The 12,742-nt window shown below is 35.5% G+C and overlaps 1 protein-coding gene across 1 annotated transcript; it reads left to right on the top strand.

Annotated features, from left to right (window-relative positions):
- Positions 1–1,517: 1,517 nt before the first annotated feature.
- PRL (Minichromosome maintenance (MCM2/3/5) family protein) lies at positions 1,518–12,040 on the top strand. Its single transcript, XM_089824217.1, has 15 exons — positions 1,518–1,635; positions 1,728–1,795; positions 1,905–1,964; positions 2,167–2,393; positions 3,326–3,503; positions 3,652–3,774; positions 5,013–5,102; positions 5,191–5,333; positions 8,880–9,057; positions 9,309–9,500; positions 9,666–9,838; positions 10,102–10,305; positions 10,401–10,566; positions 11,035–11,256; positions 11,359–12,040. Exons 1-15 carry the CDS (start codon positions 1,605–1,607, stop codon positions 11,461–11,463), a joined length of 2,160 nt encoding a protein of 719 aa, XP_089680343.1. The 5' UTR covers positions 1,518–1,604; the 3' UTR covers positions 11,464–12,040.
- Positions 12,041–12,742: the final 702 nt, after the last annotated feature.

Below are 12,742 nucleotides of genomic sequence, written 5' to 3'. Positions count from 1 at the left end.
TTTATCTAACATAAGACACTTCGACTTATTTATTGTCTTATTCTCAATCAAATATTTCTATTTCTTAAAGACTTCAAATACATAATCTTTTTGGGAATGAATTAAAACCAAGTTTTCCTAGTTGCTCGTCAATAAAAGTAACATAATAATAATAAGACCCATTAAGAGATGGTATCTGGAGTGGTTACCTTACAAAAAAATGACAAGTTATAACTTTTCACTTTTCTATCCCTTCCCAAATCTAAGAAATTCAACCCTTTTTTGTTTTTCATAAACATTATTTTCACAAAAAACCAAATCAAGTTTTTTCAAACCTAATAATTATTTTTTGAATGGGGAAGCTTCGTCCCCTTCTCACTCACATGTCCAAGTCCATTATTCCATACAATTGTATTTGTTCTTATGAAAGCTAGGGAAATAGAATAATTAGTACTACCAATACACAAATATAGTGTGCCTACCTTGGCCCCTTTTTCTAATACCACTAAGCCTTTAGTAACATTTCACAAATTTTTTGTGAATAAAATTATGCAACCTTCACTTTTCATCTGTCCTATCGATATCAAACATAATTCTCAAATTAGGAGCACGCCTTTCCCCTTTCAACAACCATTGATTACCAATAGACAATTTTATTGATATGTTTCCTTTTCCAACAATTTTGGATGGTTTATCACCACCTAAATATAAATTTGTCTAAAATCACCTTAAACATAGTCTAGAAAGTATTTTCTATCGGTCGTGGCATGAAAAAGCCCATTTATCTAACACAAATAATCACTAATATTATTGAGAGAAAGAATCAAAGCATATTGTAAGATAAGTCAACTAATGCACAAATTTTAAAATTATGTACTTTAGTAGCATAGGCAAGGATAAACCCCTATTTATTATCATCATCATATATCTAGACTCAAGAGTGTTCACAAAAGAGCACCACAAAGCATCTTAATTGTAGAATCATCTCACATGATTATCCTAAACATGTTGCACACTTCCACGTCGTCTTCAATCTTGGTTCATTAGTGTTGAATTACTAAACAAATTCTCAAATAGTATCTAGAAACACCACATCACTTTAAATACATAGAATATATATGATCATTAATTTCTAACATTCATATTTCACCTAATTTAGGTAGGAAAATAAGTTTAGTTTCATTTGATATGTTCCATATGCAAGGAAAGTTCTATAGGAAAAAAATATGAATCTTTAGACATGTTTACCTAATCCAAACCTTAAAATTCTCACAAGTTATTCGTAAAATGAAAATTACAACCAAATTTCACATTTAATATATCATCTATATAAATAGACACACCAAATCCCTACGCTTTGATCTAAATTCATCATTGTGTGGTGTTATCTATATATCTTGCAATTGGTCTCGGCAATCACAAGCAAATATTTTGTAAAATAATAATAATCCCATTTCTTCCCGCCATTCCTAGTCTTCCTACGAAATTTTGGCGCCAAAACCACATCAAAACTAGGGCAAGAGAACAATTGTATGCTTGTTACAACTTTGTTCGTGTTTCTGGGCGAGAAACGGTTCGACTCTGAGCTCTTGGATCGTCTCATAGAGCCAGCATTCTGTTAAAAAATGCCTGGTCCAGATTTCAAAGCCGATAAAGGTAAGCTAAATAATCTTAGATTATAAGTAGGGGCTGGAATGGGCCGGATCTGATCATTATGGTAAATCGTTTTTCCCCTATTTTTAATGTAGAGATTTGCAAGGATTTCCTGAAGAATTTCGTAGCAGACAATGGCGTTACGAAGTACATGGACTTATTGGTATGTATATCTTACCGAAACCTTGATTTGGAAGGAGCATTGACGGTGGCACAGTTGCACAGTTAATGAAACGAGCTATATTTTTAATTTTTTTGGGTTCGTATTGCAGCAAGATGTTGCTAACAGGAGAATACGATGCATTGATATTGAGCTTGATGATATCAGCAAAGTAAGATGTAGAAGCCATTCTATTACATTTATGATTTTATTCGTGCAAGAAAAATAATCAGGATCACAGTTAGAGGGTTAAGATTTTTCAACGCCAAAGTGTAGCAGTTCTTAAGCTTCCATATCCATTTTGTAGAAGAAGGATTTTGGAAATACCCATTTGATGCTTTTGCTGAAGCCCCTGTACATCGGTTGTTTTGCAGTACAAGGATCTAGATGAGGGGTTTCTGGATAGGGCGAGGACAAATACTCGGCGTTATGTCAGTATTTTTGCTGAGGCAGTTGATGAATTGCTGCCTGAACCTACCGAAGTTATTCCGAGGGATGATGACTACGATATATTAATGAGGCAGAGGCAAGAAGACACTGGGGAAAATGCAGACACTGTGGACCCTTTTCAGAAGATGCCCGCAGAGATTAAGCGTTTCTTGTAAGTTTGTTAAGTTGCGCCTTGCCGTTAAGCTTAAGTTATATGCGTGGCTCCTTTTATGCACGTACCATTATGCCTATTGGTTTGTTCTGAAGCTTGTGAATTGATGAAATATAACTAATTGGTTATGAAAAAGAAACAAGTGTGGTCAATGCCATAACACTCTCCGGGCCGCTCTAGTTTCTCCCGTTGAAATGAATGATAAACAAATGCCAGTTTTTAGGGGTTTTCCGGCCTTAGATGCCCGCCCATCGCTGAATAGATTCTGTGCATCCGAGTTTTTACAAGAGTGTCAGAATAGACACTGAGTGTGACGTTTCAGCCCTGTCCTCTCAAGCTCAACTTAGGTATAGACAAGCGATCGTATGGTAAATATATAGCAACTGTGCTGAGCTATATGTTAAAAAAACCTTCTAACAAAACAGAGGTCTTACAGTGTAGAGTTTACGAACTAGATCTAAGGCCACTTTTTAGATCGAGGCAAAATAAGCGGGAAATAATGTTGGAAAGTAGCGTCGTGCTGAGCTATTTTCACAAAGCTAAAGATTGACAAATATCAACATTTTGCTGGCATTTTGTAGACACGTTTAGTGAATCCTCAAGAATGTTATGAACTTGTATATGCTTTGTTTATTTTATTTTGGCAAAGCCTAAAACTAGTCGAGGTTATCTAATCTGAAACGAGAGTCCTGCACAATGGTTCAATACTGTTTTCATGTTCCAAGAGACCTTAATCTGCTAAAAATGAAAGAAATGATATACGCAGGTTAAATTCAGGTGCACAATACAATTCAGTTTAACCTGAGCGGAGTGGGTAGATGGAAAATTCCAATTTTGGTTTTTTGTGATTTAAGTAGTGCAACTATTTTTGCTGTTTTGATGATTTTTTCATTCTCTTGTTGCAACTAGCTAATATGTTACTGTCAATGCAGTGAAGTTCACATCAAAGCCTTTGTCAAGGAAAAAGCTTTTACATTGAGAGAGGTAAAGGCCTCGCATATTGGACAGCTTGTCAAAGTGATGGGTATAGTTACACGCTGCTCGGATGTGAAGCCATTGATGCAGGTTGCAGTATACACTTGCGAGGAATGTGGATTTGAAATATATCAAGTATGATATGTTTTGCCTTTGTTGTTGCGAGTTTTGTTTGGTAACCCTATTATGGGAATTTGCTTGCTTTATGGTTCATCCTCTTGCTGAGATGTATATTCATTTTTTCTTCTGTTCCAGTAACTTATGATAAAGATATCTTAAACAGGAAGTGACAGCTCGGACTTTCATGCCTCTTTTTGAGTGCCCGTCTAATCGTTGTAGGACAAACAATGCCAAGGGCAATCTCATTCTTCAGTTGAGAGCCTCAAAATTTTTGAAGTTTCAAGAGGTAACTTCAATTCTTATTTTTGTGTGAGGAAAGCAATAATTTCTTTTCAGATGTTCTGACTCTTGTAAGGAAGCATTCTTCATGCTACCAAATCTAACTCACATTTGATAAGCACAGTACCCCAAGTACTCTAATTTAATGAAGAAAAGGAGTTGAATCACTTGTGCTATTGATTACCTATTGATTACCTTCCTGTTTCATTAAGAGTGCTAGTTCTACCATGCTTGAACCTATTTAGGTTATTTATACTTACTGGTAAAAAAATATTTTAGTTTTAGTTGCAGAGAAATGCACAATTTAAGCTCTTTTCCACATGATAGGGGTATCTGCTCCAGTATATTTGTATTAATATGCGCATTTTAAGTTGCCTTGGCTTGGGCCATATTTCTGAGCTCAACTTACTGTTACCATCAGCTTGTCGTAATGTACTGTGTAGTCTCTAGTTATTGGTTGTGAATGTGATGATTATTGACATCTATAGGGATTGCAATGCTTTATGAAATTTGACATGGTTTACTATTTCCCTCTAGAGAACTTGGAGTCTTTGCATGGATTGCCTAATCTTTCTTACCAATGTCTATGCTCTATATTTGCTTAGAGGGATTCACTTTCAGCCCTAAATATAGTAGTTTGTACTTATCCTTTGGCCACATTATGCTTGATGATCCAATTATAAATCATCATGATGTCCTATGGATGCAAATATTCTTGCCATGACACAAGCCTCTGACAATATGCAATTTTCCTTGATTGCCTTTGTAATTTGTGGGCGTCTTGGGAAATTTAGCGCATCTTAGAGTTTTTTGTGCACCTCATGTTCTTTGAAATAATTTCTTGTCTTTGACTAGGTGATCATTCAATTGTGGCTTCTGTTTTGCTGTCTTACATATTAAAATTGAAGTTTATAAGGTTTTATTAGCACCCATGATTTTATTTCCAGTAGCATGGGAATTAAACCATATGTTTTTAGCTGTAAGTCAAGATGACATGTACTGTAGTGCCTTTGCTATATACTTTTAATTGAGTGTTAAACAACACATCCCAATTAACATTTAATTTTTTTTTTTGATAGATACCCAATTAACAATTTTTAATAGAAAGCAATTCTGTTGATTTAACTAAGCATATTACATTTCAATTTTTTTTTCCAGTAAAGTTGTCTGCTGTTTGATTGTTTCTAGTTCAAGATGTTTCACACATCATGCTCTTTGTGTGTCTAATATGGTTCTCCTCTGCAGGCAAAAATTCAGGAGCTGTCAGAACATGTTCCAAAAGGACATATACCTAGATCGATGAATGTACACATGAGAGGAGAACTCACAAGGAAGGTATGCTATCTGCAAGATAATGTTAACTGTGCATATTGTTTCATGCTATATATATAATTTTTCCATAACTAAATTTTATTTTGACCAGGTTGGGCCAGGTGATCTTGTGGAGATCTCTGGAATATTTCTTCCTATGCCTTACACAGGCTTTCGAGCCATGCGAGCAGGTTTGGTGGCTGATACATACCTGGAAACGATGTCAATTACTCATTTCAAGAAAAGATACGAGGAGTGAGTTTTAGCTTTTCGTATGTCATTAAGTTTTCTCCTTGTTTTGTAAGGACTTATATTTTTCCAGACACGATCCTCATTTCATATAAGAAATACTATCAGTGAAGCTATATCACACTTTATGCTAGGACCAATAGGGGAATGGTAAAAATAAAAACTGGTCGTACTTCTGGAATGGTAAAAATAGATTTTATCAAATGTCAAAATCATTCCTAATAGAAAAAGTGATTACATTTTGAGGCAGCAGGATGGTTTAATTACTATATTCATTAATAACTGAAAAATTGTTTACAAGGCTTATATATGAGCTAACCTTGGTTATTGACACATTAACATCAGCTATAATGACATTAAGCAGTATTTTGAATTACTTGAACTTCTCTTGGCCTGGTATTTTGGTGGAAATATTTGCTTGCTGATTTGAAGGCTAATAGGTCTATTAGTATGGCAGCTTAAACTTGCATGGACTAATTCAGTTGTCTTGATAGGGTTCAAACTTAGATATTGATCTTATTGTTTTCGCATGTTCCAAATTTTGATAATAAGCTCGTGACATTGAAAAGTCTCAAACTTGATATGAGACTGGTTCTGACAGATCTCAACTTTTCATAATGAGCTTGTTATTTTGATAAATCTCAATCAGGGACTAGTTTTGCCCATTGCTGCAATTTGAAAAAATGACCAAACATCATTATCCAGTATGAGTAGCCAGCATGATTCTAGAGTAACTCTGTATTATCAGTGAAGAAAATATCGAAAATGACAAATTGGGTACAATCAGTATGTTATGGAGGGACATGTCTCCAGTTAAATTTGCCACACAAGTTATCTAAATAGCCTTAAATAATTGGAATAAATTAACAAGAACCAACATCATCATATTGTAACAATTGAATGTGTATCAAATGTTGTCAGTGACGTCTTATAAGTATCAATATTAACTCTAGTTAATGTAGGCTAAATGAGATCTACCGGCATTAGAAGAATATTGAGTAACATCATCACCATTGTAGTAGGCACATTTTTCACCATCCAAAGTAGATTGAACTCTTGCAAGATCTGGGTAGTAAATCAACCTTGGATCTCCACTACGAATGGTTTATCCAACCAAACTTCATATGCCTTGTAGACTTTGATGTACATGGCAGGAACAAATTTGAATATTATTAGATTTAGTACATGTTGCTTTTGGGTTGGTTAGATGTTTGAACTTTCTATTATCAACATTTGTAATCTCAACATGAGATACACTTATATGTCCCCTTGATACAGAGTTTATGGGTTTCGAATATTTTGGGACATTAAAACCAACAGTCTTTGTAACCAAGCCTTTTTTCTCGTCTGCTTTTTAAGGCTCCCAAACTCTCCCAATAGGTTTGGATAAGTAGTTAATTCTGACTTAACTTATTCCTGTTTTCGTGACTTTCGTAATTGGTAGCTATGGACAATAGGTTTAGACACAACACTTTGGGCTTTTGACTTAAAGGAACACATGAGATTTTTCCAAGGACATAAGTTTTATGTGTTTGTGTTTGTTGAAATATAAGAAGAAAGTGCAGCATGCTTCAGATCTTTTCTCCTTGTGAGCTAATTGATCTTGTAATCTATTGAGTTCTTTTCTTAGCAATATTATTAGCTACAAAATTGCATGAGTGGAAGATTATGTTGTCTCCAACAGTTGTGTATTAATTCTGCCTCGTGTCATGCTTACATGAAATTGTAGAAGCAATAATCCAAGATTCACTGTATATTGTAAACATGACTAGGAAAAAACTAAAAAATTATTTGATACATTTATAATATCAGATTGCACATTTATTACTACATACATCCTTATTTTTCCCAAAAATAACCTTATTTGTCTATAATTTACAGATGTTGACAAATGTTAAAAACAAAATCCTCTATACCCAAAATTTTGTAGTAAATGTGACCCATTCCAGTGCATAATGAATTAGTTTAAAAATGTTTTCTTATGGCAAGAAGAAGCTATTAATCACTGTGCAATTAGATTCTCTACAAATTGATACTATCTATTCTCATGCTGGAGAAGTCTATTATTCATTTACATTGTTACCCTTCTACTGTTCAAATAATCAGAATCAACGTTCTCTGTATTATATCCCATAGTTTCTGACATATCAGAATATCAATTTACAATGCAGCCTTATTGGAATCTGTTTATATTCATCTACAAATTCATAGCATCTATTAAGATATTGGGATTTGAACCTCTTTGGAAATACAGTGTCAAAGAGAAAAGACCCATTGACAGGTCAACAAATCACTTTGATTAATTCCTCCCCTATCTTGTAAATGGAAGCATATTAAAAGTTCCTTCTTCCTCAATTCTCCCGTCCTTTCTTGTCCCCACTTTTCTTCCTCCTGCCCTTCTGCACCCTGCAACCGCTTCTTAGGTTTGCCCATGTAAAACCTCTCCTCATCCATGCTCTGTTATAAGCTCTGTTTATCTTTACGCTCTACTGTTGAAGAACGATCAGGTTTGACACTTTTAAAAATGTCTCCGCCCCTACCGAGACCATTGTGGGTTTGTGATCCATGTCCTGCTGCTCTTCAACTACTTCCTTGCACTCAAGCTTCTTGGGCATTTCAGGAACTGTTTTTTTTCCCACCAAATAAAAATGAGGGGAAGCCTTCCTCTGTGAAGTTGCTTGTTTTTGTTTTCTTTTCCTGGCACAATCTGTAGCCACGTGCTCTGTTTGAAAACATTTTCTGCTGTTTCTTCATAATCCAGCAGTTGCACCTAAATGCCTTTTGCAATTTTCAAATATGGATCTGCCGGATGAACTATTGCCATATCCATCTCAACCAGAATGCAAGCATAAATGGTATGAAAGATGCCTAAAGAGTCTTTGTCTATGTCTAAAAATCTAGCCAGGGTGTTAGATGTCAAAAAGCCTCAAAAGAGGAAGATAAACTAGTATTGCAGGGAGTGAGTTAGAAGTCTAACCAGATATCTTGTCAAAGCATTCAGTGAGAAGGTTAAAAGGTGGGTACCAAGGATTCAACAATAACATATGCTTATCCTCTTAGCTCCATTGATGCTCACACACAAATTTCTTCCTGTCTCACATATCCACCTCAAAAATCTCTCATGTCCAAGGGTAAAGTTGCATATCTCCTTCCAGAAAGGAGCTCCAACTCCAATATCTATTTGTTCAGTTCACCAAGGCCTGGCCAAAAACTTTTGAATCTCACTATCAATTCCATCTCTATAAAAAGCTTTTTGCAATTTAACCAAACACATTTGCCAAACCATCGAGATTTAGTACTTGGATAAGCAATCAATCTGTATTTGGACTAGGTCTATGATTCCAAGAACTATAATTGTACTTTTTTTCATAAGATGGAGCCTGTGAATTGCTGCCAAGCACACAAGTCAATAGTCACGTGGCCTTTCATTGGAACATTTTGGTAGATTTTAATTGGTAATAAGCTTCTGTGATTTATGTAACTGTAATCTTATGTTATATCTTACCGATTTACCTTTTTTTCAAAAATATTGTTTATTCCTGTGCACTCTAGGTATGTACTGCAAGGTGATGAACAAGAACAAATCGAAAGGCTAGCTGAGGACGGGGACATTTACAACAAGCTTGCACGTTCTTTGGCTCCAGAAATATTTGGTCATGAGGATGTTAAGAAAGCTCTATTGCTTCTACTTGTGGGTGCTCCCACTAAGAAACTGAAGGATGGTATGAAGGTATGATTGATGAATTTCAAATGGTAGCATCCCTGTAAGTTCAGATTATGAACTGTTCATTAATACAACTGATGGATTTCTATCATATTTCATGTATTCTTGGCTGGATAAGTTACCCTTGTTTTTGATGCAGTAGGTGTGACCTTAATAGTACAACTGGTTGTAGCTAGAGCCAAATATCTACCGACTCACATCAATTCCAATTGTTTCTACTCAAGGAACTGTATAGCTAATTTTCATTGAATTCACAGATTAGGGGCGATTTGCATGTCTGCTTGATGGGAGATCCTGGAGTTGCAAAAAGTCAGCTGTTGAAACACATGGTCAGTGTGGCACCTCGTGGAGTTTACACCACTGGGCGAGGAAGCAGCGGTGTAGGTCTCACAGCTGCTGTTCAAAGGGACCCAGTTACAAATGAGATGGTTCTTGAGGGTGGTGCCCTGGTATGAGTAATTCAATGTATTGACCTGTTAATGGTATTGTAATTGTGGGTTGGGCTGTTAGTCAAATGTTCTGTGAGGCTGATCGTGGAAGGCGTAGCTAATATCTGTATTTGGTACATATAGAGCTGCTGAAGTAACATTTCAATTTTTTGTGGGATGAATCAGGTTCTTGCAGATATGGGTATATGTGCTATTGATGAATTTGACAAAATGGATGAGACAGACCGTACTGCTATTCATGAAGTGATGGAGCAGCAGACTGTGAGTATTGCAAAGGCGGGCATAACAACCTCTTTAAATGCAAGAACTGCAGTTCTAGCTGCTGCTAATCCTGCCTGGTATGAATTGAATCATTGATCTCTAATCTGGTTTAATGTCAAAATGAATTGTTAAATCTTAGATTCTTGAAACCTTCAAGCCAGTGTGAAGGGTATTTATGCTCAAATTCTATAAGAACGAGGGATTTTTAATTTGAACTGCTAAATACATCTCATACCATTTCCAAATTAGCAGCATATTGAGTGACAAATTTGTTACAGTTTTTCCCCTGTTGATTGCTTCAATTTTGTTTCTTGTGATCTGACACTTGTAACTGCGACAGGGGTCGGTATGATCTCCGGAGAACTCCTGCAGAAAATATCAATCTTCCTCCGGCACTGCTTTCCCGTTTTGACTTAATGTGGCTGATACTTGACAAAGCTGACATGGATAGCGATTTGGAAATGGCTAGACACGTCTTATATGTGCACCAAAAGTCCGAGCCACCTCCTTTGGGTTTTGCTCCTCTCGATTCATCCATACTGAGGTGAGTAATTGACTGATCCTTAGATTCTAATTCTTCAACTTACATACTATAATTTTGACTACATTAATTACATTCTCATGAGTAATTTTCACCAGGGCATATATAGCAGCTGCAAGAAGAACGGTGCCTTCTGTACCCAAAGATTTAACAGAGTACATTGCCAGTGCATATGCTGCCATGAGGCAAGAGGAAGCACAGAGTGATGCGCCACATTCTTACACCACAGCAAGAACACTTTTAAGCATTCTTCGAATCTCAATGGTACTAAGATTCTAATAAATAGTACATTTGTGTAACCATATCACTTTTAAGCATTCTTCGAATCTCAATGGTACTAAGATTCTAATAAATAGCACATTTGTGTAACCATTTACAGTCTCTAAGCTGACATTGTTTTTTAAATTTATGTTCATATAGTTAAAGTTGATGTTTGGGTTTGTACATCATGACCTTTTTCCAAGACAAGAAGATTATGAAAGAAAATTGAAAGAGTGAGCTTATACAAGTTGTCTACCTATCCAGATTTTTCGGTCTTCCCGTATCTATTCATCTCTAGCTCATTCTTGCAATTTTCTACCATTATCTTCATATTCCAACTTTCATTGTGTATGTTACTAAATAATATTGATTTTCGAAATATTTCAACAGTTGCATAAAATATATTAATAGGTCAAATATCCTTGATGATTATTACGCATCTAAGATCTTTGACTGTACCATAATTCACAGGCTCTTGCCAGGCTTCGATTTTCCGATACTGTGGCACAAAGTGATGTAGATGAAGCCCTACGGTTAATGCAAATGTCAAAATTCTCTCTATATGCTGATGAAAGAAAGAAGAGCGGTTTGGATGCCATATCTGACATCTATTCCATCATTAGAGATGAAGCCTCCAGAATGAACACCATGGACGTTCGATATGCCAATGCTCTCAATTGGATTTCTCGGAAGGTAATTTCTATAAACTGCATTTTGGCCTAACCATTACCACTTGATTATGTGTAATTTTTAATGGAAAAAGTTATCATAAACTGGGGTTTGTTTTTTGCGCAGGCTTACACAGAAGCTCAGCTTAAGGAGTGTTTAGAGGAATATGCAGCATTGAATGTGTGGCAAATCGATCCCAACACATTTGATATCCATTTTATTGACGCTTAAAGTGCAGAGAAAAACTCCCCTACAATGTATGATTATAAATGTAAAATAAACGTTTCCTCGTTTCCAAATTCTAGAAACGTAAGTTCTGTTTTAGGCGTTCTCTTCGTACAGTCAATATTCAAGCTCATTTTGTAACGATTTTAAGATTCCGCTAGGTTCCTATACAAAATGGGAGTGATAGCACATTGTTCAATTGGTCTACTCCGTGAATATTCATTTCCATTTAAGAGATGTCTTATATAAATTGTGGATTGAATATCGCTTCCATATAAGGTTGAGGAGTACTTGTTTTTTTTCCAGCTGTGGGATCTGTCAACTAGTTTCGGCTCTCTTTTCCTAGCACGAGAGATCTTGGAGTATAGCCATAATGGAACACGGCCCCGCTTTATTATGAGTGTTTTTTGCCATATTGTGAGAACTCGGTTTCGAAAAGTTCCTTTTCCGTCACGTCGTAACGTCGTAGAAATTGCATTCTACTATGTTGCATGACAAGATCATTACAATTCTATATGTCGATAAATGATTCTGATGGGATGAAACGATGAAATGGAGTACGCCTAAAATCTGTTTTGATTTATTTGTTGGCTGGTTGTGGTCATGTGATACTGATTTTTATTGTTCAGGTGCCTCCAAACATTGCCAATCCATATGACTAATAGGCTTAGTCCAAATACTAGTGGGTTGCTTTACTAACCATCAATTGATTTGATTATATTATGTCCATTTGATATCTAGTCTTGTAAATATTCTTCTTATCTAAATGGTCTATATTAATATTCATCATATTTAAATGGTCTATACATTTTCTTTTAAGAGTTGGCATAGTTATGGTTAATTGAAGTTCTAAGGGTGAAATTGTTAATCTCTACCATAAGGCAGAAGACCAAAGTTTTCTATAGCTTTTTAAGTATTAGTTTGTTTTGGAAAATGGTGCATTGTGGAAAAATTAGTGTAAAACTAGTCTTTGAAGAATTTCAGAATTAATTTGAAGTAAAAAATAGAAATTGCCTTTTTACTATTGATTGGTTGATGCTATATTCTTTGGCAATTTTCTTTTTTCTTAAAAAAATTAGAGAACTTTTTAGCTGGCATCATACAGAAGTTTAGTTGGCATCATGCATGGTTGCTGACTATTGTGTCTTTTGCATGCTCAATTCTCAGAACTATATACTCACATGTACTGCATGTTAATTTTTACCCATTGTTTTAAATAATATTTCTATAGCCACTCGGTAAGTATTGTATATAAATTTGGCATGTGATAGGCTACCCTTTGCTC

The sequence above is a fragment of the Cupressus sempervirens genome, chromosome 4, assembly GCF_028749045.1.
Source record: "Cupressus sempervirens isolate cs-2001-9-10 chromosome 4, ASM2874904v1, whole genome shotgun sequence".
Taxonomy (NCBI): Eukaryota; Viridiplantae; Streptophyta; class Pinopsida; order Cupressales; family Cupressaceae; genus Cupressus; species Cupressus sempervirens.
Note: the sequence above shows the minus strand (reverse complement) of the source record. Positions and strands in the feature narration are given on the sequence as shown.